We start from the raw sequence: 27,516 nt of genomic DNA, 5'->3' as shown, positions 1-27,516 counted from the left end.
CGACTCAGAACACAGTTTGGAGGAAAGGATGAGACCAGAGCTCCTGCAAGTGGAAAACTGAGTTTATTCTCAGGTTGAGTGAAGCTGGCATTGGCACAGTAGCTGTGTGTGCAAAAATGAGCAGGGACAGTTTCTTCCCCAGTGGATCACAGTGAGAGGCTACTACTTTAGCGCTGCTCCACAAAGAAGTGCTCTGTGGCATTACAGCAAACTGAAAGAACAATAAAAAGTGGCCTGTATCGCAGAACTTGGCACCTAATGTGGAGCTGTGCAATGTTCAATGAGGCCTGAAACAAGTGGACAGAGTGAGCCGCCCCCCCTCCCCCGCCCCCCAGCAATGGTTCTTTTCTGGCCCATTATCCATGGAACAATGTGGAGGCGGCTTTGCAAGGTGGCTGTGATCTTCTGGTAGGCTGATTTCCTTTCCTCCCTGCTGTCCTTCTCTTAGGCAGATACTGGCTCCTAGGACAATATGAGGCTATAGCTTCAAGGCAGAGGAAAGAAGACCTCACACCGTGGAACAATCCTCTGTTTGGCTTCTGGGCTCCATGAATCACTCTACTTAACAACATTATATAGGGAGGAAAGCAGAGGCAAGTCTTCACCCTGAGCTCGGATCCATGTCTATACTGGCCTGGCGCACCATCCGCCGGGATTGAGAAGTAGGCACAGGCTTGAGGACATTGTCTTCACCAGCTTGGGGCTCTTGTAGTAGAGAAGGCGACTGGAGCTCAGCAGGGCTTTCAGGATTTGTGGGTCCCTCAAACTCCTTGGCTCGGCTCACCACCAGGGCAGCATCAGCCAGCTGGGCCACAGAGAGGCGGTGCTGTAAAGGGGGCTTGCGGCAGAATGGGATAGGGCCTTCCATGCGCCTGACAGCTTTACGCACTCTGCCTTTTGCTGGATGGTATGACAGCTGCTTGCACAGCTGCGAATGGCCCTTAGGAGCCTTACGACCATGGCGCCCGGGCTTGTGACACGGAGCTCGTTCTCTTTCCAGTATTCCCTGTTTTGCTGTAGAGACTGTTGTTGATCGCAATTTATTTTCATTTGAGGGGGATGACTCAGAAGTGGCAGGGGTTTTCCTCTCAGAATGAAGAAATACCTGTTGAAAGAAGGAGGAGGTAGACATACTAAGTACCAACAACTACATAGGATTTCCCTTCATCCTACCCCCACCATTCCATCTCAAGTTCATGACCCTGTACCTCCCCCCTCAACTCTGCTTAGCATCTATTTGTACATTCCCATTTCCCCCCCGCCCCACGTCTTATTTTTCCTTACCCTACCCTCCATCATGACTTGTTTAGATGCATGCCATCACACAGAGATACCTTTACCTCTTCTTCTGTGGTACACTCTGGCTCAGGGATGTGTTCTGGACTATCCATCTCACTGATGCTGCGCATGACTGCATAGAGGTTAATACGCTCTCGTCGGGGCTGGACTGACTGCGCTGATACTCTCACTGTAGCCAGGTGTCTTCGCACTTCCTCAGCCCCGGAGTCATCTGAAGCCCCAGGTTCTTCTGTCTCCAGAAGACTATGTTGGGTGTCATCAAGTGGGTCTACAGGCCAGCTGGGTTCTTCTGGAGGTTCCCGCAGAGGTCGAAAGCAATACTGGGGGCTTGTCACTGTCTCTTCTGGTTCTTCTTCTGAGCTTATTGTCTCATAGCCTGGGCTTCCGGAAGGATCACTGCTGGCATCACTTATATCTGAAGATCCTTCTGACTGTGCATCCTCCACCTTTTGTTCCCATAGGCTGCTATGTCGGCTACACAAACACATAAAATGAAAGTGATGTATTGTGTTGTAACAGAAAATAATTTTATTTTTTAAATGCCTGTTACTGATCTGTTATTTCAAGTTTGCAAGGAATCCTGAAGATCTGGACCAAAATCACAGTACTTATCAGTTTCCAAAAAGAGCTCTCTTAAGATTGAGCCATAAAATATTATTGTTAAATATGCACTGGGGGTGGGGGTGGAGTAACAATTCAACAGTACTAAGAACAGACTAATGACACGAACTTACAAACAACCAGCAACAACACATCAAGAAAAAACAGCTAAAATCATTAAAAGCAAATCCAACAGCAGCATCAGCTTAAAGTACAGAGCAGACAACTGAAATAACAAAATACCCAGCAGGGGAAATCAACCAACCAAATTAACTAAAAACAAGTGGGAACAAATAAGGTTCTCTTCAATTTAGATCTTGAAGTGGTTCATAACTACAACAGTTTAAGAACCAATACAAAAATATAATACAAATCACAATAAAACAGCTTAATACAAATAATTAAAAAACATACATTGTTGAAGGCTTTCACGGCTAGAGAACGTTCGTTGTGGTAGATTTTCCGGGCTGTATGGCCGTGGTCTTGGCATTGTAGTTCCTGATGTTTCACCAGCAGCTGTGACTGGCATCTTCAGAGGTGTAGCACCGAAAGACAGAGATCTCTCAGTGTCAATGTGTGGAGAAGATGTTAGCTGGTAATTTATATCTACTCAGGAAGGTGGGTTTGGGCTGAGTCATCCTGTAAGAGTTTCCCAGGGTGTGCAATGCTAATGGGGGGAAGCTTCACTGTATCCTGAGGAGGTTCTTTTGCATATGGATTGGTGGTTGATATGCTAATCTTATCTGCAGGGCTATTGTAAGATGTAGAGTATTTTGTTAGTCTGGTGTTTTTCAGGACTGGTTTTTCAGGACAGGCATGGGCCCTGGCTGTGGGGAAGCAGGAAAAAAATCCAATTCCCAATAGCATCCAGGTTGGGACAAACAAATCATGTATAAATCTCCCAAGTCTCAGCCCAGTACAGAAAGAAGTTTGGCAAAGCACCAGGGAGTTGCTTAACAGGCCTTTTCCTTTGTGACTATTCACCTCATTTCAGGAGGCAGGAAACAGGAAGAGGGCCTGAGATGGGGAATCCAGTGCCCAGCTGGCCCTTCAGCTTCCCTAGTCCCAAGCCGTGAAAGCCTTTATAGGTTAAAATGTAATGTAAGATACATACAGTGAAATAAACCTAAGAAAAACCATTACAATTTTTAGGTGCAGTTTAAACAAAAGCCACTATCCACATTATCTGGGGTTCCTCCAGCTCAAACTGCACCTTACATGCAAATGTGCGCAATGGTAGTCCGAGGTACTGTTTGACTAAAAACGCCCCAAACACTTCAGAGAGAGTGAATGAACCAGGGCAACAGATGGGGTAGGGATGCTTAATGCTTGTTTTGCTCCCCTTTTTCTTGCTCCCAGTATACTATCAACCTCCATCACTTTTCTACATTTAGTGCTTCAAACACATGTTCTCCATTGCAGACAGGTATTTGGAGGTTCATGGGAGAGAAGGAGATGGGTTAAAACAACCCCACCTTTTCTCTGATTGCAAATCCTCTCTACTGAAACTGCTTTTCCATTTAAAAAGGGGCCATTCAGGCTACCCTTTTACATATTTGCATGCAACAAGCCCAAATTCTGAATGGGTGTTAAGGCAGTGCCTCCTGGTGGGCTGACAAGATTGGGCAGTTGCAGACCTCATTGGTCCACTCATATATGCACTGGCCACAGAACACCATGCCCTGCCCTTGCTGCCCTTCCCCTGAAGTTACCTGGCATCCAGGATACCCTGGTAAAGCTCCAGTTGTCTCATGAAGCCTGGATTAGGATGAACGATTGGACGCCGCTCACGTACGTGGCAGAGAGCTCGTTCCAGTGACCAGCCATACTCCTTCATAATGTAGGCAATCACTGTAGAGGCAGAGCGACTCACGCCCATCTTGCAGTGCACCAGCACTCGCAAGCCTTGTGCCCTGCAGGGAAAAATTCGCAGATGAGAAACATTACATGAGGCTACACTGTCTGATAACAGCTGGAGGAACAAACAATGCCTACTCTTACCCTGAAGAGAAGGTTGATTGTTAACAACAACAACAACATTCGATTTATATACTGCCTTCAGGACAACTTAATGCCCACTCAGAGCAGTTTACAAATATATTATTATTATCCCCACAACAATAATCACCTTGTGAAGTAGGTGGGGCTGAGAGAGCTCTGACTGACCCAAAGTCACCCAGCTGGCTTCAAGTGAAGGAGTGGGGAATCAAACCCAGGTCTCCAGATTAGAGTCTCACACTCTTAACCACTATACCAAATGGGCTCTGTGTTCAGGAGCCAACCCCAGGTAGGAAAGACAAGACACTCCCAGGCACTGCTCCCAGCAGTGATGGTAACACCAAACAAGGGACCCCAGCAGGAAAGGTTACTGGATTCAGATACCTGAATGACTGGCTCCAGCACATTTGACAATTGTGCCTAATCACTAATACATACATACATGGCTCCCAAGCCTGTGTATCTGAATCTGCTTGTACAGCCCTAAGTGCTTTGAGTACATTTGGTGGGAGATGAGATGGCATTCAGAAGTGTCCATGCAAGTATTGCCATTGTGAGACTGGGGCAATGGAAATGATGAACCCCTTTACAGTACACAAATGTTATAGCTGCATTCACACCTAGCCACCCACCCACACCATCCCCATGCCCACTTCTCACCGGACAGCTGAAACGAAGCTGTAGGTTTCCTTCCAGTGCGGCAGCAGCTGTGCTGTCTCTTCATCATAGAGCCGCACATTCATGTACATGAAATGCTCTGGGAAGAAGTTGTCAATCTCACGGGTTACATTGAGGATGTGGCTGACACTAAAAGACAAGGCAGAGAACGGGTTGGGTGGTCCAATACACCCTCACATGGAGGGTGTATTTCTATTACTGTTTCCCCAAGCAACTAACATTCTAAGTATTGCTCAGTAGCCTAGTAGCCCAGAGTGGGATCAAAACTTGCAGCAGAAATCTTTTCTGGTTAGACAACACATTTGTATAAAGAGATATGACTAATGATCATCCCAAAGTTAAAAGATTACAGCTCAAAGGAACTTCCGCAGGGATGCTGACACTGACACTGGGCAGTGTTTTGCACAGACCACATACTTGTTCCTTTGAAGCTCCTCAAAGTTGGCTGCATTCCATTCAGAGCCCTGGAGCAGAAAAGAATAACACAAGACATAGTTCAATCTCATGATATGTAAACAATCAGTAAACATGCTTATATCCTTTTCTAGCTTATTAAACACTTCTCTTAGAGAGCAACTCAGAATTGAGTTAGATGTTTAGCAGCATTATATCATACAGTCCTTGGATTGTACCAGTTCATGCAGCAAAGGTATGGGTCAGGGGGAGGGACAATCATTAGTCATTGGGATGATCATTAGTCAAATCAACATAATTTGAATAGTTGTATGCTTCTCTGCTTCAGTTGATGCACAGTATTGGGGATCAATGTGGCCACTCATTTGTATTTTTACAAATATTCGTCCATTGGCCATCATCCAGCCCTCACCCCTTGGAGATCTTGACGTACATTGTGGTCCCACACGGCCTGTTCTTGCTTGCATAGGACAAGAGTAACTTCGTCCAGCCAATTAAGCTGTTTTATTCCAAATAATGTATTCAAGATCATTTATTCATTAGTGTTCTTCCTAATAGTTTACTACACATTTTCTTAGGTTGTTTTCCTGTTGTATATTATATCTCCTTCTGAGACAAGGTTTGTAGCCACAAAGGATAAGGCATTTTCAGAATTGAACCTTACATTATGGATCTCTCTTGCCAGGGAAGTCTACCTGGCACCTTCCCTCCTCCTATTCAGAAAACAGGTTGAAATGTCTCTGTTCCAGAGGACTTTTGAACAGGATGCGTGTTGAGAATTGTATACTGATGTGGGGTTTGTTATTTTTAATCTTGTTGCTGAGCATTATGATTTTCTTAATTTTATGTTGGCTGGGATATAGTTGATTATGATTTAATGAACTATTAGGTACTTCGGGTGCCTCCTAAGACAGATCACTGCATAAATATTTTAAATGAAAATAAACAACATGGCTTAATTTCCCCATAACACTCTCTGGGAGTATGTCAGTCAAAGTGGATAAAGAGTTATGGGGTTTGCCCTATCCTTTTGGGGGCAGGGGGACTGTTTGTTTAAAGGGTGCCACCTGTTGATTGTGGTGGGAATTTTTATAGATGGCTCCTTTCCACCATTGATGGAGAGAGAGAGACTGGTGCCAGGGGGATCCCAGGGACCTGCCTGCAGTACTTTCCCCTGTGACTCCCACTCTCTCCCTCCCTGACCGGAGCCTGCCGGTTAGCTCTTTCTTTTTTGGGGTTTGTTCTTATGGTTTTCCGTAGCCAGTCGTCCTGGTTTTGGGGGTAAGCTTTTGTCTCCCTCCTTTAAGGGTACTTAACACTTACACAATATAATGCTAAAGCAGAAGGGTTTATTGAAGCAGAGTATAATGAAACACAAAGCAGTTTGCTACAAATGGAATACAATTCAAACTTACAGCTTACAACTTAACTTCTAAAATCCTAAGAAATCACTTAACACTTTACACACTAAATGAATACAGGCAACTTATATTCTAACACTTAAACCTAAGACAACTATAGAAAAACCTGGGCATTCCCTGGGCTGAAGCTGAAGTACAGCAGCGAGGCTCCCTAAAGGGGAGAGCCTCCCTGGCTACTTGGCTGGGACACTCTGGTGGTCTGGTCCCAGGCTCCAAGCGGGCGTCCCTAGACTCCCAGGTTCAGAGTCCAGAGCACCTTACAGTGGCTTGTAACCCTCTTATATAGTGGTCCAATGGGCTGTGTGACGTCACTACTGGAGTGATCCCATTGGCTAATGGACCTGATCCAGGGCGACCAAAAAGACGTGTTTACCTTATAGCCTTCTCTGCAAGACAGTCTTAGGAATTCGTTGCTGAAGTCAGCAGAAATGTGCAATGAAATGTAATGGCTTGTGTGCATGCGTGACTTTTTAGTTCAGGCCTACGACCTTGCTTTTTTTCCTATCCTTTATAGTGTGCCAAATGTTACACATTCCTTAGCAGGCTGCTTTGTAAAAGGAGATAAGGGAAAACCAAAAGTTAAGGAAAGAGAAAGGGAGGGGGTTGAAGAAGAGTAGAGAAAAAAACCCCTCCGCTTTGGAGTGTTTTAAACTGCTGCTTGTAATTTCGAGATGGAATACTGCTTGGGCCTGGGTCTTTCAGAGCCAAACTCCAAAATTTTCCACCACATTGATTTCAAAGCCAAAGAGAGTTAAGCTATAAAAGATTAGTCAGCATTCATAAACTGCTAAGGCTCCACCTTTAGAAAATACACCTCTAAAAACTTATTGAATGATGCTGAATAAATTTGACATGAGCTTTGTTGACTAGACAAATTACAGTTGAGGGACAGTCCACATAATTACTCTCACATGTTTAGTCCCCATGTAATGGAGAGAGGGGGGAGGATAGGTTTGCTGCAAAGGAATGACCTGCTGCTCACCACTTGAAAAAGAAATGGGCTGCAGTTTGAGAAGAAAAAACCACACTAGTGTGTGGAGAGATGGGGCATGTTGAACTGCTTGTAATTCATGCAAACTTCTAAATAGGCACTTGCCTCTTGTAAATAAGCATGTTCTCCAAACAACCAGGCAAGGAGTTCTATGCAAATTGCTTATGTCATTCTTTTAGGACATAAATTACTAATTAGATGTGTGGGTAGGGACAGGCGGGCAGCTGACTTTTGTGGGGGTGGGGCATACTAATAACTAACATGAAGTTTCTCATGGGGCTACCTCTGAAGAATGTCCATAATGTCAGTAAGTTCAAATGTAACTGCAAGGGTCCTAAAGAGGACCAACTATGATAATCGTATATGACCAGAGCTACATCAATTTTTCTTGCCCTCAGTTTGTTTCTAGTCCCAGCTAATGCCCTAAATTGCTAGGAACCAAGATATGTGAAAAACTTCCTCTCCTCTGACCATATGAACCTGCTCAGGTTCTGAGATCTTACCCTGTAAGCCGGTGTGACTAGCAGGCACCCAAGACAGAGCTCTCTCTTGAGTCTCTCCACACGAGACATCTTACATGGGAATGCTCAAATGTGGGGAGATGCAATGTTAGCCAGGAAGCATAGTTTAAAAAAGACAGAGCCAGTGGAGACTGCGCTTCACAAGGTTTGTTAATTTCATCTTTGCCTCTCCAAAGGGAAGGTGAAATTGACAGAGCCTTGGGGAGGCTTGGATGAAATTAACAAACCCTTCTGTAGAGAGGTGAAATTAAACAAGCTTCCCGGCTAACATTGTGTCTACCTACACTTCAGCGTCCCCAAGTAAGATGTCTCATGAAGAGAGACTCTCTGTTGTTGCTGAATAGAATACTTTCATCATAATTCTGCAACTTGCTTGGCTCCCTCCCCACTCCCAGCCTTCTGATAAGATACTTGGAACTATTTGTTCCAGAGGGCTTTTGATGTTGGGGAAGTCATAACTTTGCACTGATTTTGTACTATTGCTGTTTTTTATGGAGGTTGCTATTTCTTTATATCTGGTGGTTTGATCAATGTTGTAGTTTTTATTACCAAACTTAATATATTTATAATTTAGGATTGTAAGCTATCTTGTTTTCTTCATAAAAGTGGAAAGGCAGGGTATAAAATCACCTAAAAAAAAGAATCAATCTTAGGCCTGAATAAATCACCTCTCAGACAATGTCCAGGAGGCAACTGTCATACTTGCAGAACCATATTCCACCCGGCAATGGATAAGTGGTGAGGAAAGTATTCCATTTTCTATGTGCCTACAAAATGTAACACCCACAGTTTTGCGGGAATGCATGTTGACTGTGCACAACAGAGTGACAAATGTATATTTATTGCACTACAAGTAGACTGTTCAGAAAATAACTCCATATCACACTAGGATGTGGAGGTGGGGGGAGGCAGAGTCCGGGAGGTTTTTCATTTTATTCATCAAGTCCAGATATTAACACACATCACCTCTTTTGTTTCTGCACTCAGCATTATTATTAGGGCTAGATCTCAATTCCTAGCCCCATTTTCTCATACATTCTGTAAGCAGATTTCTGTAAGTTCTCTCTCAAAGAACAAGCAGAGGCAATAAAACATTGTGCCTGGGCTACTTGCTTTTATTTTTAACTTCATGTGAAATACAGAATCTCAGTTAATTCTACCATACTCTCAACAATGGCTATAGATCATTGAGGGACAACAGGAGGAAAGCTCAGCACATGACAATGGAAGAAAAGCAAAGCCTGAAGTCCACCAGGTGGCAGCAAAACTTACATCTGTTTGCCATGGGAGAGTTTCAGACAGGTCAAGAGAAAGGGATTATGGTCTGCTGGGGCATGACCACAAAGTGTCATGAGTATCTATTTTACTTTCTCACCAGATAGAGATGGTCAAAGATCCTGGATGGTCGATCCATCTGAGCCATAATGAGCAGCATCTCATTATCAATGAATTCCTTGTAGTCCTCCAGGCGGCAACCAACCCGGCACTCTAGTTCTGTGCGGATCTGTGGGAGAAGAGGGGGAAGCTTGTGAGATCTGAAGTCATGCCATAGCCTTGCTGCTCTTTAATCATGCACTTTTATCTCAGGACTTATTCCTCACCTCATGCATGTCCCTGGTACCCCAGTCCCCCAAATCTCTCTCATTCCCTACCTTTTCAACACTGCTTATATTTATTGCTCCCACACTTCATCTTCTCTCTCTCACACACACACACACAATTCCATTTCCTCAGCAGCTTTTCACCCCTTGCCATACACCCCCATCACCTCCTCTTCCAGCACCCCCCTATCCCAACATCCCACCTCCTTGGAGGTGATGTTCTCCAGGTCAGTGGTGGCCATCACCTCACGCAGCTTGGCCCGGATCATCCGCTCTGTCATCTCCTGAGCTGTCGGCCTGAGGCACAGAGACGGGAGGGTCGGCAAAGCTCTCGGCCCACCAGACTCGGCCCCAGACACCACCATACCAGGGTTTCCCCTCTATGGCTCATCATCACTCTCTCCAAAGGTAGCAGGATTACAAATCTGATACTGTCCTGAAATTCTACGTTTCCCCAAAATGGCTTAATTAATTTGGAGCCAAAAAAATGATGCTGTGGGAGCAAGATTGGCATGGGGGGAACTTTTCTGAACAATATATCTCACCAGCATCTTCTGTTCAGTTCTTGTAAACTGTCTTCTCTAATCCTCAAGGGACCCCATGGGGAAACAGAAGGCTGTAGGCTAACTAGCAAGGCCACCCCAAACCTCCATGCTTTGAACTGCTGCATGGTGAAGAACTCCACCTTAGAACCACCAGAGCCCTACTGACTATGCCATATAGTCTATGACCAGTCCCAAGGAAGGAAAAACAGCATCACTGACTGGTCAGAGGAGACTGCAGGAGAACTGGGCCGCACAGACTCCAGGTCAGACATGGCCAGCCACTCATTAATACAACTTTGCTCAGAAGTCACCGCCTTCTGGTACCACTCAGTCCAGCTCAATGCACTGCCACCTGGGAAATTATTGTTGCAGACTGCTTCACTGCATGCCTTGTGCAGCACTTGCAGCGCTGACCTGAGAGCCGAGATGAAAGAGGAAGAAACACAGTCAGATATAATTAATAATACCAAGCAACTGAAATACACAAAATGTCTACTACCACATTCAAAGGCTAGAAGCTTCCTGCAAAGTTTGCTCTACCCACAACTTCTTTTAGATATAATCAGAACTGAACACTTGTGTAATATTTTACAGGCCCAAAAGGAGCCTTGTCTTAGGAATATAATAACAAATGTGCACAGGAGAATTTGAAAGAGGGAACCCCTGTCATTCAGTTCTCTCCCTTGCTCCTCCCATGAAATGTTACATTCTCTGCCATCAGATAAGTTCAACAAATGTCTCTTCCCTCAAAAACTGTAACGGCACCTATATCCAACCCTTCTCCTTCTCCCACCAATATCTTTAACATTTCTCAACTCACCCACCAGTCTTGCTTACCACATAGTCTGGACAGAAATGGGCTTAAAGATACGTGTCTGCCCCCCAGATGTCACACTGAATCCCCTAGAGGAACAGAAAGGGAGTGGTTGATTTTACAAGAAAAACAGAGGAAGAATGTATATAAAACGGGCAAAGAAGAACATATGGATTGGAACCAGGGCTCATTTGGAGGGGGAACGCATCGGTTCTGGTAGTTCCCAAACAGTCAGGTGGCCCCGCCCACCTGACTTTGAAAAATTTTGGGCCGTTTAGGCCTCGATTGGGGCCGAAATGGCCTGGATCGTGTTGGTGCCGGGTGGGGGAACGCTCCCCTGCCAGGAACCAACCCAATCCCAGCTGTTTAGGCCCTGATCCGGGCCACAATGGGCCCAAAATGGCCATTTCTGGCCATTTTAGGCCTGATTCGGCCTGGATCATGGACAAAATGGCCCAGATAGTGGCCCAAACAGCCTGGATCGGGGCCAAAACTGTCCAGATCAGGTCGGTGCCAGGTGGGGGAAGCCTCCCCCGCCTGGCACCAACCCGGGTCCCGGCCGTTTAGGCCCTGAAACGGGCCCCAAAGGACAGTTTTTGGCCATTTTGGGCCCGTTTTGGCCTGGATTGTGGCTGAAACTGTCCAGATTGGGCCGAAACTGTCTGGATTAGGCCCTGAAATGGGCCCAAAATGGCAGTTTTGGGCCATTTTGTGCCCATTTCAGCCCGGATCAGGGCCAACATATTCCGGATCGGGTCAGTGCCAGAAGGGGGAATCCTCCCCCACCCGGCACTGACGTGATCCGGATAGTTTTGGTCCCAATCTGGGCTGAAACAGGCAAAAATGGCCTGGTTCCGGCCATTTCAGCCCCAATCCTGGCCCAAATTGGCCATTTTGGCCCCCTTTTCCACTGAGATTGGGGCCGGTACGGCCGGGATCGGGTCAGTGGCCATTTCGGGCCCGTTTTTGGCCATTTCGGGCCCGTTTCAGCCAGGATCAGGGCCAAAACCACCAGGATTGGGTTGGTGTCTGGCAGGGAACCTCTCCCCTGCCTTGCACCAACCCAAGCTGGGCCATTTTGGGCCTGATCCAGGCCAAAACGTGCCCAAAATGGCCATTTTGAGCCCCTTTTGGCCTGGATTGGGGCCAAAATGGCCCTGATTGGGCCACTACCAGGTGAGGGAACACTCTCCCCTCGCCAACCGACAGCAGCCGAATTCCGGCCATTTTGGCCTGGTCAAGGGGCGTGGCATATGCTAATGAGTCCCTGCAGCTCTTTTTCTATGAAATGACCCGATTGAAACAGTTGTGTAACTGCCTTGAAATATTTCTTAATGCCAGATCCCATTTGTAAACAGAAAAATGGGGCTTTCCCCCTCTTCCCAAGGATCTAAAAGTCAAGTTGGCGCCTTGTGCAATGGCAAAAGCAGTCTTAATCTAGGAGCTCTAAAACAGATTGTACCAGCTAAAGTTAATATGCTGAGAATCTTTCTCTGCATATCATGCTAGAGATTTTGAGCATTCATACAGATATTCTATTCTTACCAGAAAGTTTTCTGTAGTAGGGACAGACCAGCTGAAATTCAGGAATGTACTGCAAGTGTACTACCTCCTGCCTGACAGGAGGCAGCCAGGTCCTTTGGACACCCCATTGCCAAGGAAACATTTGATTTTAATACAGTAATTCATGATTTTACCTTGGGCAAGGGAGCTAGGAAAGTGAGCCATAGAGCATTAAGGACAATTTATGCAATTTTAGAAGGGAAATAGGAAAGCAGCTTGTATTTCTTAGCATGGAGCAGTATAGATGAAGCTTGCATTGTGAGTTCATCCGCAGTCCACTGAAATGTGGTTGTGACCTTCCAAGTTGTTATAGTACAATGGACAGAAGTTCAGGAGAGGGGAGGGGCTCAGTGGTAGAGAATCTGCTTTGTATGCAGAAGTTACCTGGTACAATCCCTGGCATCTCTCGTTAAAACAATCAGGTAATAGGTGATGTGAAAGTCCTCTGCTGGAGACCCGAGTGAACTGCTGCTACCCATCCAAATAAACAATACTGACCTTGACAGACCGTGGTCTGACTCAGTATAAGGCCTATTCATGTGTCCATGTGTGTATTTCCCTGTATGGACGAGGATACCTGAAATCTGTTTGCTTGTGCCTATGGCTTAATAGGTGGTTATTATCTTGTAAGGAGATCTAGGATATTTAGATATAGTTCAGTTATTTATTTACCTCGCACCTTTCTCCCCAATGAGGGCCCAAAGTGTTATCTTCTCCTCTATTTTATTCTCACAATCAGCTTGTGAGAGTCTGACACAAGATACAGAGGGGACTGGAGGTCAAGCAGTCGATACAACTTATAGTTAGTCACAGTCTAGGGAGCCCCTCCTTCCCTCATGCCCCAGCCCTGAGCAGAATTAGGCTTCTGCAGGCTTTTAAAATGCAGTTAAAAGTGAATTGGGTCTGGGAAACCTGGACACAGTTCACTGGAAATCATATCCTGTAGCTTGCTTTGGATATGCTGCAAGAGCTGATGACTGCCGTGTTCATTTGAGTGTGGTACTTTCACTTCATTTACAATTGTAGGCAGTGTGGTTCTAATGGGGCCAGCCCTATCAATTGAGGAAGGTTGCCTCAAGTAGTGGTGGCAAGCTGCCAGCTGTTAAATAATATTATGTTTTCCTTGGAGAGGAAGGGTGCCACTGGAGATTTCTCTCCTTAGTACCAAATGACAGGCTGGCCATGCATGCCCTAATTAGCATACCATATGGCAGGACAGGATGAGACTTAGCAGAAGGTAACACTGGGCCTTTGGGATGAACAGGTGTAAAACAGGCTATTTGGAAACAGAATGGAGAAATGCTGGTTTCTACAAAGTCAGGAGGGAGGGGGCCACTTAATCCAGAAACAACCTTAGATCCCCTTCTTAGCTATTCTGGATAAACTTCATGTCACTTCTCTCTGTGGATATATTTATTAAGTAAGATTAGGCAAGGAGACATCTCTTATTCATTGTCCTTCAGTCTTGGCACAAATATGTGAAGGCTGGAAAAAAACTAGGGCGTACACACACAAAATGACCTCTCACTATCCTAGGCTGTTTGTCTAGTTGCAAAGCAAACTTACTTCCAGAGGTATAAAGCTTTCACAAGAATTACTGTTACAGAGGGTTGTATGAATTGCGTAGGGAGACCTAAATAGAGTCTCTTACCCATCACCATCAAGAAAGACCTGGGTGTCACTCCAGAGTGGCAGCACCATTCCCAGCGTGCAGGCAGCTGAGCTGGGGAAGAAGAACAGAAGAGATCAGACAGCACCCCAAGGGGTTATAGTCTCTGCTTGTTTAAGAGATGTTTATGCCTGTCTGTGTTCTCCCCACAACCTGCTTTTGCAATAGCTTGGCAAACAGTGATTGGTGCTTGCAAATGCACAGTCAAACAAACATGTGATGCTGCATCTGATTTCAGGGAAGAAACAATAACTATGAGACAGCAATAAGTAAAGTATTGGTGACAGAGGTACTTGGAGGATGGCACCTTATTTTTATTTTATTTAAGTTATTTATAGTACACCTTTCTCACTGAGACTGTGGTTAAAGAGAACACACATCTTCAGTTCAGCCCACTGACTGGGGAGTCCTGTGGCAACTCCTAACTGAATACATAAGCAAAGGTTTCTAGGGCATGCATGTCAGGAATAAAGGTAGTGGGGAATGCAGTCAAGGGTTGCCAAACTCGTTTGACCAGGGAGCAAAGCACATTAAGGAAATTTCATACCTAAGAGGACAGGAAAAAACAACTCTCAGGAGCAAATATGTTTTAGATAGGCTCTTCTCACAGAGAGAGAAAATGGCTTTGTTCTCAAATTCTAAATGATTTTGCTTGAAATTATTTCAATAGCACTTGTTTCCAAGAAATGATCACAGCATTGGTTATAAAAACAGAATCTGCAGTCTGAATCTATATATGGATACTGAGGAAGTAAGGACCCAGTGGGTGCAGGCAAGATATAAGGCAAACAAATACAAGCTACTGAGGGTCTTTCTTGCTTAGATGTACACTTTTATCACTGCAACAGGAAGCCAAGCTTTTGTGCCTTTTAGTACTTTATGTTTTGCTTTGTGAAACTATTAGGAAAGTCCTATGCAGAGTTACTCCGTTGAAGTCCATTGACTTCAGTAAACTTAGCCAGGTGTAAATCTATATAGGATTGCAGTGTAAGTCTTTCTGAATTATCTGTGATCAGCAAGCTTCCTATATTAGAGAACTGCTTCTTGAGAGTTGGAACCCGTTATGCAACAATGGCACAAACAACCATATTAGAACAGAGTAACCAGAGGCAGAATCCCAAGGAAAGGAAGTGCAAGCTGAGAAGCTGCATGCCTGGGAGCTGAACCCAACTAGTGGAGGTGTCCAGACAGCAGCTTTCTGTTGGAAGAACTGGAAGCATTCAAACAGCAACCTCAGTCCCTATAATTAATGCCTTCTGTGTATGAATATAGAACCTAAATCACACTGTATATTATTATTACTCCTACATATGTGAATAAGCAGCAGTGCACTGTCTTTCACTTGGAATAGTATCCCACTAGGGCAAACTCCAAGACTGGAATTTGCCCTAACCAAAGGAAAGGAAAATACTGGTGGGAAACTTCACAGATGTCTGGAAGACATGGAACATCCAGCTCACTAACAGCACAGAATTAAATGGTATACCGTAAAGAGTGCTGGGTGGATTGACTGGGAGGCCTCATTTCAAGTATTAGCTAAGCCATAAAGCTCACTGCAAATCGTGGGTTTTTTTAGCCAAATAAATCTCTCAGGGTTATTTACTCTTTTACCAAAAGTCTATCCATCCCACCTCACAAGCTCCTTGGGCATTTTCTTTTTGCATCTGTCTTCTTCCCAATGTTTCTCCACACCCACTTTTTTGAATTGTTCTATCAGTTACACTGTTTGGGAATGTGAGATTTTAAACAGTCTTTTCCTTACCAAACAGTCAAAACTATGTTTTCTTCCATGATTCATCCCCTACTTCCTCACCTCATCTCCTCTACTCCTCCCCCTTCTCCATTCCTCCTCCTCATTTGCCCTCTCACCCTTCTTCAGGAAAGTCCACTCCAAGCAGCACCATCTCACTCTTGCCCTCCATCTCCAATGCTGACACCACCAGCAGGTATCGGATTCTATTAATTCGAGCTGACTCCAGCCTCACAGCCTGTGGACAACAAGTGACCTTTAGTTTCACCTACATATCCACACACGTAATACTTATGCATGACAGTGGCACATTCCAGTTAGGCCCTGACTACAGGAGGCATCTAATTTCTTAGGTGCAGGCACTTGCACAGTTTCTAGCATGAAAAAACCAGCCGCGAATTTGAAGAAAAATATCCAGAAATGAAAACAGCTTCTAATTAATCTTACATTATCTTGCATTGTAACCCATTTTTTATATTTTCCTCACACTTAAGTCTAAAAATACAGTTTTCTAAAACTACACATGTGTAAGCCAGTTAATAGTGCTGGAGGGAGAACAGATGTGGTTTGTAAGATTTTGTCCTCAAACAAACAGGTAGGGAAAGGTCTGATAGTGAGATTCCCCATTTTTGCATCACACTGAAAAGTACCAGTAAGCCCCAATTTCATTATGAATGGTGCTAACATGGGACATAAAGTGAAAGAGAAATTAAATGTAATTGCAGATTTTGCATTGCCATTACAGTTTAAGCTAAAGCTAATTTCGGCCATATGTGTAAAAATGACTGTAGTGATAAGTGAATGCAATTTGCATTGCATGGCTGGAGCTTAGAAAAGAAGTGTGCCTGGTAATATGTCCTTAAGGCACTTGTTTTCATACTTGCTGCCTTCAGGGAGCACAGGAAACCAGTTCTTTGCTGAGTATTCTGGGATATGTTCTAGGGTACACGCATAGTTCTTGCAGGGCATTGGCCAAACATGAAAGAACTCACTGTTGCCCTGCCTGAACTGAGAGTTCACTGTAGGACATACCCAACACTCCTCTGTGACTCCACATTTATTCATTTCTCCATTCCTCACATTACAGGAGAAGGACAGCAAGTAATTTTCAAGGTAACTTCTTTGCCATTACTGAATCAACTGACCACCAAACATCTGTATTCTTCCAGCTACCACCAAGAACATATAAAACAATCCATAGTCTCCAGTCAAACATAGTGTTGCAATCACATTTGCTGTGATCCCTCAGACAGGGACTCTCATCAGAAGGATTTACATCAAGCATACCTAGGATTACAATTCCCACTTAATAAAGTAAAGAAACAGATCAACTAAGCCTAACTAAACAGCCTGCTACAACACAAGCCCAAAGCAGATAATAAAACACAATTAGCTGGTCATAGCTCAAACCAACCCAACATATCATCAGTGACCTTCAGACTCTCTTGGGTTGCAGGCTTTTCCTCACAGATCCCTCTCCTCCCAATGTAAAACAGCTTCTCACTAAAAAACAACTACTTAACAAAGACACAAACCCCAGAACCAAACCCTGTAACAAACCTAGATGCCAGCTTTGTCTTGGATCCTGTGACATCATTCCGCTCATATTCTGTCCAGCTGTTGTTGAGGACTTCTCTGCTGGAGCACTCACTTTTACTTTTGCTGCTAGCATTTCCATGTGTGCAAGATCAATGATTTTGAAAGAGCCCCTGTGCACAGAGAAGGGCTAGCAGCAGAGGAAGCAAGTAGCACAGTGAAGGAAATCCTCCCCAGTGGCCAGAGAGAAGCACAAGAGGAATGATGTCACAGGATCCAAGCCATTGTCCCTATACACACTTGGGCAAACAGGACCTAATAACATCAGCTATACCATTTCGGGCTCATTTTCTAATTTAACATATGCCATCACATGCCAAAAATGCCCTTCTATTATCTATTATCTACAAACAGGTCAGTCCTTATACAATAGAATAAATGGGCAGAAATATGACATCAAAAATTGCAACATTCAGCCATTGATGAAGGAACAGTGTAATCTAAAACACAAACTGTTTTAGATCTGCAAGTTGCTGTTCTCCAACAAGAACAACAAAAATCAAAGGGAGAATCCAATCCAAAAGGGCTGAATTAGAACTCATCAAGAAATTAAACACTGTCTCCTGGCTTAAACAGAGACATGGATTTCTTTACTTACTGTAAATGCTAATAGCTCAACAGGAGCCACTATTTATATATATTATTAATTGGTTCTTCTTACCACGTTATTATTATGTTGTAACCCTTTACAAATGTCAGTTAATTTTTCTTCTGCCCTATACTGCATCTTCCTTTGTTAGATGTTTATCCTATTTTAATATACTTTATCTGTAGCACGTGGGACTTCTGATCTATCTATTCATTCATTATGAGTAAAAACCACATCCTCCAGTCTCTTTACAGAAGGAGTGACAGTAGAATGATTTACAACAGGTTTCTCTCTACTATAACCCCTCTCCTTTCTCCCCCATTCTATTATTTTGATCATAAAAATCTCTAAATGATTTCCCATTCCATAGGCATCTGATGAAGCCTCCTGAAAGCTTATGGTGAAATAAGCTTGCTTAGTCTTAAAGGTGCCAATTGATTCCTGTCTACAAGCGACTAAAACAGCTACCCTTTTGAAATTACTAATGTGGTTGTTGATAAAATCCTAAATTCTTCTGAGCAGCACTAGAATTCTCTAGAAACTACTGCCTTAAGGGATTGCTTCAGGTAGTTAAGAGCCAGCTGTGACTCACTTTGTAGAAAAAAAATTACTTCAGCCAGCTTGGAAATTTCCCAACAGCATCCCCAGAGCTGGAATCAGGCTCACTGAGAGCAAAGCAGCAAGTTCTGGCTACATGCCCAAGACAGCAAAAGTCCCGCAGGCCATAAATGGGGAAATGGCTGCAGCTCTGGGATGAACGTCTGCCTGAAAGCCACATTCCAAAAGGAGAGGAATCCCTCTCTATGCCCCCCTCCCCGCAAGTCTCCATGTACAGACAGTGGGGCCTTAACCATGTCCTCCCAAGCAGAGTCCTGGAACTGGGAGGTGGGGGGATGATTAAAAATGCCAAGTAAGAGACAATACAGATGTTGGACTCACACTGAGGAGGAGCAGAAAGGTTAATTCAGGTCACAGGCAGAGAATAATACTCAGATGACTCCACAAGAGGTCTGAATCACGAAAAACTTCTCACTGAGAGAGTATCTTTGCTTTGATTGTAACACTTGCAGCTCACATGACAGAATACTAGTACAACAGGAAGAACAAGCCAAACTCTTCTCCTTGACATTTTGTTTTCTTTATTCAGGGAACTATTTTTGTATAAAAGAGCATTCAGTCCCATGAACCCCAGCCTGCTTTCTGAAACAGCAAACAAGTTTACCTCCTCAGTGGGAACTAGGCCAGCACTTTACACCCCTATTTTCTGAAGTGCTGCTTCCTTAAAAAACAAAAAACAAATCCTCCTGTTTCCATCAGTTCCTTCATCTGTTTCAACCTGCCCAGTAACTGCAAACTGAACCTGCCGGCCAGGAACAAAGCAACAGAGCTGGTAACTCCTGACAGAGCCCAATGGAGTAGAAACTGAAATAAAGGGAAAGAGCTGACTGGTCTCTTGCACTCCAAAGGGGAACATCTCAAGTAGACAGGATCATTTTGTTGACAGAACAAATCCAACATGGCAAGAAGCTAGCCCCCTTTCTGCCTTAATGTTTAGCCAGGATTGCTAAACCAGGAAAGGGAATTTGCTCAAAGTATGGGGCCTTACATATAGCCATTTGTGTTGTCAAGGGTGAGGGCCCAATTCTTGGAGGATGTGCATGGGAAGAGAAGGAAGAGGGCACAGAACCCCATTCCTCTATCAAACAATCAAAATACTGAAGTGATGTTCCAGACCTACTGGGGCTATCCAAAAAGGTACATGGCATAATTGATTTCCAGTTTCCATCCTTCCCACACTGCTGTTCCATGCTCCCCATTAATAATCTCACCAGCCGGATGGTATCTTCTGGCCGTAGCAGCCCCACCAGCTGTTGTAAGTGCAGCTCCTGCTGTCCTGCAGCATTCCCGCTCTGTTTATGGTCTGAAGGGGCTGGACTCTCCTGCAGAGCCTCAAGTTTTTCTTCTTCTTGTAGAAGAAGAGCAGCTCCTTTGACCATGACGAAGCTGTGTCTGCAAAAGTGGGGGGGGGGGGAGGAATCAGGAGACCAATACAGTACCATCTCATCATTCATGGAAATATATAAAAGAATGTTAAAAGATAGGAGAGGGGGTGCCAGAAGGGGTTTGCTCTAGGGGGCAAGGAGAGCCTCCTAGCCACAATTTTTAGAGGCTATGGATTAAATAAATCTCAGAATCTGAAGTAGTTAGACAGAGAACCCTTGTGTGAAATCAATGGATTTAGACTTAAGTAACTCTGCTTAGGATTTCACTGTAAAACTCCTCTATTTAAGTATGAAACAAGTGTTTTAAAAATTGCAATGTAATTTTTTAAAAGCCATTTTTTAAACCTTTTAAAACTTTTACTTTTTTACTTTTTACATTTATAACCCTCCCCTTTGACCCTACAGGGCCCTCAAAAATTCTTTAAAATAAATAAATAACAGCATCTTGCCAAATTTTCCTTTTCTGCAGTTATATAAACAACATCTTGCCAAAAAAAATACTCATTGTGTGGAAAATCCCTGAGACTCATAAGAGTAGTGGGGAACAGTTTCTTTTGATGAAAAATGTAGATCACACAAAAATGTGGAAGGACACTCTTTTAAATATAAACATCTCAGAGAAACAGCTCTAATTCTGGTGAACTGTAGAATCCAAAGGCGGGGAAATATTTTCTTTTCCTTTGAAAGCATTTTAAGTCCCATGGCAGAGACAAGAAATTACAATAGGGGTGTGTGTGTGTGTGGGGGGGGGGGAAACTGGAGCAAAGACCCAGTAGCTGGGGGAAAGGTTATACACATTCCTCCTCCTCAACACGCTCCTGCCCTCCAAAGGCAGCACTAGTTTTGTTTGTTTAAAAGTATTGGGACACTGCTGCACACATTAGCATGCAACACAGAATAAAACTTTTCTCCCAAGGGCCAGCCGCCCCCCCCCCAACACCTTTCTGTGAAGAAGATGGTGTGTCAGTGAAGAAAAGCAAGGGTGGGGGGAAGACAAGGGTTATATTTGTCCCAACACACTGGAGGCAAGCTGAACCCTAGAGATACTGCCAGTGCTCCAGAGGTTTGTCTAACACCTGGCTGTGACAGCTATATGAATCAGAGAAATCATATTTATTTATTTTATTTATTTTATTACATTTCTAAACCACCCTCCCCATCAGACAGGCTCAGGGAGGTGTAACAACATCCAATTTTTACATAAAGTTTAAAAACAATTAAAACATTATAAAAAACATTAAAACACTACTCCATATACAATTAAAATTTCTCAATTGGTGGATATAAATATTAAAATACAGCATTTTAGACGCAGGGCTTGGCTCTTGCATCATGCCCTGAGCTACACTTATGAGCTCCTGCATGGGTGATGGATAGTTTTCAGTGGTATGGCTGGCGAGAGGACAGCCTAGCCCCCACCAAATGCCTGGCGGAACATCTCCATCTTGCAGGCCCAGCGGAAAGATAACAAATCCTGCTGGGCCCTAGTTTCCTCAGACAGAGAGTTCCACCAGGTCGGAGCCAGGGCCGAAAAGGCCCTGGCTCTGGTAGAGGCCAGGAGGACCTCCCTGGGGCCAGGGACCATCAGCAAGTGCTTATTAGCTGACCGAAGCAACCTCCGGGGAACATATGAAGCAGAAGAGAGACCTGATGCCTTCTCCCATGCTTCTTGCTCCAATGGTGCTGTCAGTACCTCAGGGCCTTACCTTGGTCACAGTATCAGCCCTGGCTGTCAAACAAAATTGTTTTGTGTGCTGCTGTTTGGCATATATATCTGGGTTTGACTCCCCTTGATGTAATATACAGTTGAACTTTCCCCCTCCCCTGTCTTTTTTGAGGGGTGGGGGAGGATTTCTGGAGCACAGAGCCAGAAAACTGCACAAAAGGAAAATCAGTGCCACAAACCTGCAACCTGCATTTTTGCTATGCACGTCTTCTTTCAAGCATGCACTTCTGTTGCAGAGATCATACATTCTCAGAAATGGATGCAGTAAATTTTGCATTTGAGAAAATTCAATCAGGATAACCATGTAAGTTAGTTGCAGCAAAACCAGAAGGGACCCTTGTGGCACCTTAAAAACCAACAGACTTACAGAAGAATAAGCTTTCATGAACTAGAGCTCACTTTGTCAAATACATCTGCAGTGGGCTCTAGGCCAGGGAGCCATACACCTAGGGTTGCCAACTCTGCACTGGGAAACATCTAGAGATCTGAGGATGGAGCCTGAGGAGGACCTCAGCAGGGTGTAATACCACAGAGTCCACCCAAGCAGCCATTTTCTCCAGGTGATCTGTTCTCTGTAATCTGGAGATCAGCTGTAATTCCGGGAAATTTCCAGCCCCCATCTGAAGGCTGGCAACCCTGACTTCAATTTTGTTTTTAATTAGGAAATACAAGTCTTTCCCAGGAAAACATGTTATTGCTATGTGAAGACTGCTACCTAGAATTTTATTTTGAGTGTCATAGTTCCTGATTGGATATTAGTTTATGTTTAGTACAGATAACACAAATCTCACTCTTTGCTGCCAAATGCCCACACTATTTTGTGAACTCTCATTTTCTCTATTGTTGTTATTTTAAAACATATTGTAGGTGGCTGTGAGCCTTTCTAGTATTGAAACACTCATGCAGAGCTAGCTTTAAAAGTTTTTAAAGCCATAAAGCTACTCTCTTCCTACTCTGCCCTGCCCCATCATTTCATTTCACCCCACACCTACACTTCTTTACAGTACAAATCCAGTCAGGGAGCACTTAAGCAGCCCTATTTTGCAAACAGGAGCCTGGCTGAATCACACAGCACTCCATACAGAGATGGGATATTGTTCTACTGATGCCGAATTGTTGCTAATGAGAGTATAAGGCTCAAACTTTTCTTTAAAAAGTGATTTTTTTTATTGTGTAGGAAAAGGTCCAGAAATTGGTTCTGGAGAACCTTTTATAGCTTAGCCAGTATGGTATAGTTGATAAGGTATTCAACTAAGATGTAGGAAATCGAGAAAACTTATTGTGTGACCTTAGGCCAATTGCTCATTCTCAGGCTAACCTACCTCACAAAGTTGTTGTTAAGATAAAACAGAGATGGGGAGAATAACGTTCACCAGCCTAAGCTCCCTGGAGGAAGGGTGGGATAAAAATGTATACAATAAATAAATATTTGTATGCAGGGGTCATTTCGTAGAAAAAGAGCTGGAGGAACTCATTAGCATATGCCATGCCTCTTGCCATCACCGGAAGTGTGTCATTAGTATAACTGATTTGCATATGCCACACCCCCTGACATCACCTATTCTGGCTGTTTTGGACCCAATCCTGGCCATTCAGGGCCGAAATTGGGCCCAAAATGGCAAAAAGGGGCTGAAAATGGCTGAAAAGGGGCCCAAAATGGTCAGGATTGGGCTACTGATGAGCGGGAGAGTGATCCACCACCCGTCATAGGCCCAATCCAGGCCGTTTTGGCACCAATCCAGGCTGAAATGGGCCCCAAATGGCCGAGAGTCAGGTGGGTGGGGCCACCTATGTGACCTCTTTGGGGAACTGCTGGAAATGCGTTCTGTGCCTTCCCCCTCGAAATGAGCCCTGTTTGCATGTAAAAAAAGGAAGGGATTATGAGGGACAATTCCTCACCGTCGTTGCAGCTGTCTCTTCCTGGGAAGATCTTCATCCTGGAAGGGAATTCCAGATGGATTAGTCATGCTTACCTCCACATCTGAGAAGAAATCTTGTGTTCCAGATTAAGAGAAACACTAGATTCCACATGCCCATGGCCGTCACTGAACAGTTTTCTGTACTCAGCAGTTTGCACCAGGACCTCCCAGTGGGATAAGGTAGCTCACTTCAATGCAATGAAATAATTGCTTGCAAGGCAAGCATCTACCTTGGTCGGAGGTTACTTCTAATGATGAATAGCCTTGTCTAGACCAAAGGCCCAAGTCATAATGTATATTAGTGCACTGGTATAGCATATAAATTATAAAATGCTAAATTATACAATCATATCGTAACAATTCACCTTTTGCATATTTGAAAAAATTAAGTATCTTCTTTTCATAAGAAGCATTCTTTTTAGTTATATTCACATCCTTATTAGCTAGCAAAAGTTCACATTTTGCTGGTTAGATCCAACTAGCAGACAGCTTAGGCATTTCCATAGTAGCTTGATGGCGACTCCTTTGTACCAGAACAGAGTGAAATCCAGGTGTTCTTGAGCAATCCCAAACTGGTTTCGCATGGTTGGCTTTGCCATGGAACAAGCCATAGTATGACTTAATTTTCCTGTTCTGAACAACTTCAGAATGGAGAACCAACTATTATTCTTAACACCAATGGGCCTTCCATGTAGGGCTAGGTACATTATGGGCCAAACTGTGCAGCCTAAATTTACACATTTGTGTTTATTACGCATGATCTATTCTGTGTCTCCTAGTTATGGAGAAGGGCAAGGTCCTAGCCTGACTACTGAAGCTCAAAGAGTTGTGCAAACTTCTTCTGACTTCTAAGACTTAAGCAATGCCCACAGGTTCTGAATTAAAAATTCTTTTCAACAACCAAAGAGGCTAGAAGTTTGTTTGTTTGTTTTTAAAGTTAAAGTAGAGATTCTCTGATAACCAAACCCGGTGCTTGCCTGAAGTGACTCCAGACGCACAGAATACACATAGCATACCTCAACTATATCTGAAAGGAAAACTGAAAAGATGGAAAAGTTTAGTATTTTATTATCAGATCAAGGCTGGCCTAACAGAGGAGAAATATGAAACAGCTGCAGATTGTAGATTCAAGATAAGCACCATTTTCCCACCTCCATTCTGAATCTCTGTGTCATTTAAGGAGACAGCTTCAGTTTGCAACAGAGGGTTGTCCTATTTACTTTCATTTCAGGTGTGAAAATACCTTTAAGGTTGGTTCTGCCCACAGGTAAGGGATACTGCCAAATGTTATTTTAATAGCTCTTTACTTAGATAAAGTAGCTGAAGCAATTTCTCAAGCAAAACACAGGGTGTAAAGATGACCAACTTTACTAATTCCAGAAAGGTAACTATGTTACAGTGTAATCCTAAACACTAATTTAACTCCACTTAAATCCACAGTAATCTAACTCCACTTAAATCAAAGAGTACAGTTCTGTTTAGGGTGGCATTCATTGTTTAAAGTGTTGAGGCACCTTAAAAATTAACACCATTTTATTTCAGCATAAGCTTTCATAGCCTAAAGCCAACTACTTCAGAGGCTGACAGTGCAATTCTATGCACACTTACCTCTAGGAGTAAACCTCACTGAGTAAACATGCATAGAATTGTACTATAAGACTCTCTACAGCAAGCCTCTGTAGTGGATCAGTATTAATGTCACTACTTTGAAGATGGTGAGGTTGATGATGGGAGCATAGTGAATTGCTTAAAAATGCCTCACAAGTTTATAGCTGAAGCAACATTTAAACTAGGAGCTGCTCAGCTCAGTCCTGCCCATTGCATTAGCTCTTGCTAGGGGACACCATGTCCATACAACTTATTTTTTTGCAAGTCCTGAAAGCCCCCCCCCCCAAAAAACATGTCATAATATATGGCTGGTTGGCCTGGTAGGTCACAAGTTGTGCAGACCTCTGCTACATAACAACTCAGCTATGGGGCAACTTCAACCAATACTTTGGCTCATTTACAGGGGGAACAGAAAGTCCATGGTAGACTTCCTTCTGCAACTGCAAATATTCTCCTGAGCTAGCTTTGAATTCAAACTCTTGCATAACCTTATCTTTGTATTTCCAAGCCCGTTAACTATTTCCTGTGACATTTTTAAGCATGGGAGAAAAAAATAAACTATGTTCCCACCACTTCCTAATTACCAGTTCCTCGCTGTGTCTAATTACACTTGAAGTTCCTTCAGTCCCTACTGCAAAGCTTGGGGTGTTGACTCAAGTGCCGAGTGTCCCAGTTTAAAGAATACAGAGTGTATCTCAGTGCCGGTGCTGTGGCTTGGGAACTCTTGCTTGTCTAAGACCATTAAGCAAGGGATTTTTTTTGATGCATTGTCTGTGCCCATGTAGCTCTGTGCAAGAAACTGGCAGGAAGTGTCAAGTTGTGAAATTTACTGACAAGTCCTTTTTATTGCCTGGTTCTCCGTCACAGCATCTTCAGTTGTCAACACTGGTTTAAACAAACAGCACATTCGTGTGGACACAAGGAAGTAATGGCTACTGGCCACTGGCATACTCCTGACAGCTTTCCTATTTTTTTTTCCTTACATGGAGGAGTTAGGAGTGGAGAAGCCTATGGAAGCCTACAACAAGCCACGTTCTGTTGGAAAGGTCCACAGGAAAAGCAGCTGAATAGTCCTTTCACAGCTAGGCCCTTGCACTGGAGGCTACAGAGAGGAGGGATTTCCATTCAAATAGCCAAGTTTCCAATAGCCAGAGCTCCCAGGTTACTCCACTTCTTGGATGAAACCCACAGTGTGTGAACCCTCAAAAGCAAAGAATAAATCAGCATAATGCCCACATTGCAACCTGCTGGGAAAGATAATCCAGAATAACTACAAGAACCACTACCCTGGATCTATATTCATAAAGGCTAACAGAGATGGGAATCTGGTTCCACTATATTATTTATTTTAATATCTCTGTTCCCCAAGACCATAAACAACGCCCGCTCCCCCAGGGCCAGAATGAAAGGCAACCAGGGGTAACTGATCTACTTTAAGAAGCAGAACTGGGACATTCAAGTCTCTGCTGTCACCAGGAGGAAAGTCTAGATTGGACGGAGAATTCTCTTACCCCTCATCCTATCAACGCTTCTTCCCGCAGGCAGCTCCCTCTACTGGGAAGACGGAGGAAACTGCGCAAGACTGCCTGCCGCCGCCTCTCCTGCCCTGATTCTGACAGCGCCCTCTGCAGGGAGATGCGGGGAGTGGTGGCGGCCAATCCTTCCTTCCACTAAAATGGGGACAGCTGCAGGCGGCCCCCTGCACAACCTGCCTCAGTCGCAGCATGCAGCGGTGGAGCCAGAGGGCGTTGGCATTCGAGGGAAATACTCGCCGAGGTACCACGTCTGGCTACGGGACCGAAAGAGCCCCTCGAGGAAGAGCGAAGGGAATCAGGGCGGGGTTCCTTCGGGACAGCCCTGCTCAGAGCCGAAGGGATCTCATCCTGGCTCGCAGGAGCTGGTCCAGAAGGGGACTCACCTTGCAGCCGGTGGGCGTAGAGTGGCCGCTGCCCGAAGGAGATCGGCAGACAGTAACCAGCGCCATGCAGGGATCGCTGCTTCTCCTCTCTGTCCCAGTCCGGGAAGACCGTGCCGTTCGGAGCCAGCCGCTGCCGACAGCCCGCAAGGGGTGGAGAGGAGCCGAGCCTCCCACACACCCCGAGGTGGGAGCTGCCAGCCGTAAACTTTCTGCTCCGGCAGCCACCCACTTCGAGCAGGAAACGCGGGGATGCTGCCGAACACGGCAAACCCGGCACGTCCTTCGGGGGCGGC

The 27,516-nt window shown here is 44.4% G+C and overlaps 1 protein-coding gene across 1 annotated transcript; it reads right to left on the bottom strand.

The window, feature by feature from the left end:
- Nucleotides 1–46: 46 nt before the first annotated feature.
- SSH3 (slingshot protein phosphatase 3) lies at nt 47–27,516 on the bottom strand. The gene is made up of 14 exons (XM_054972116.1): nt 27,224–27,516; nt 23,678–23,715; nt 19,879–20,059; nt 15,984–16,102; nt 14,097–14,168; nt 10,906–10,971; nt 10,288–10,482; nt 9,727–9,820; nt 9,298–9,426; nt 4,993–5,039; nt 4,558–4,704; nt 3,612–3,812; nt 1,341–1,773; nt 47–1,105 (listed from the first exon to the last, which is right to left on the bottom strand). Exons 1-14 carry the CDS (start codon nt 27,287–27,289, stop codon nt 602–604), a joined length of 2,292 nt encoding a protein of 763 aa, XP_054828091.1. The 5' UTR covers nt 27,290–27,516; the 3' UTR covers nt 47–601.

This window comes from Eublepharis macularius, chromosome 2 (assembly GCF_028583425.1).
Source record: "Eublepharis macularius isolate TG4126 chromosome 2, MPM_Emac_v1.0, whole genome shotgun sequence".
NCBI classification, from domain to species: Eukaryota; Metazoa; Chordata; class Lepidosauria; order Squamata; family Eublepharidae; genus Eublepharis; species Eublepharis macularius.
This window is presented reverse-complemented; position numbering and strand designations above follow the sequence as displayed.

Coding starts and splice junctions, on each gene's coding strand:
- SSH3 (XM_054972116.1), bottom strand. CDS start 27,289: ATGGCGCTGGTTACTGTCTGCCGATCTCCTTCGGGCAGCGGCCACTCT. Junction 16,103..19,878: donor CAGAAGATACCATCCGGCTG/GTGAGATTATTA, acceptor TGTTGTCCACAG/GCTGTGAGGCTGGAGTCAGC. Junction 4,705..4,992: donor GAGGAGCTTCAAAGGAACAA/GTATGTGGTCTG, acceptor CTTGTCTTTTAG/TGTCAGCCACATCCTCAATG.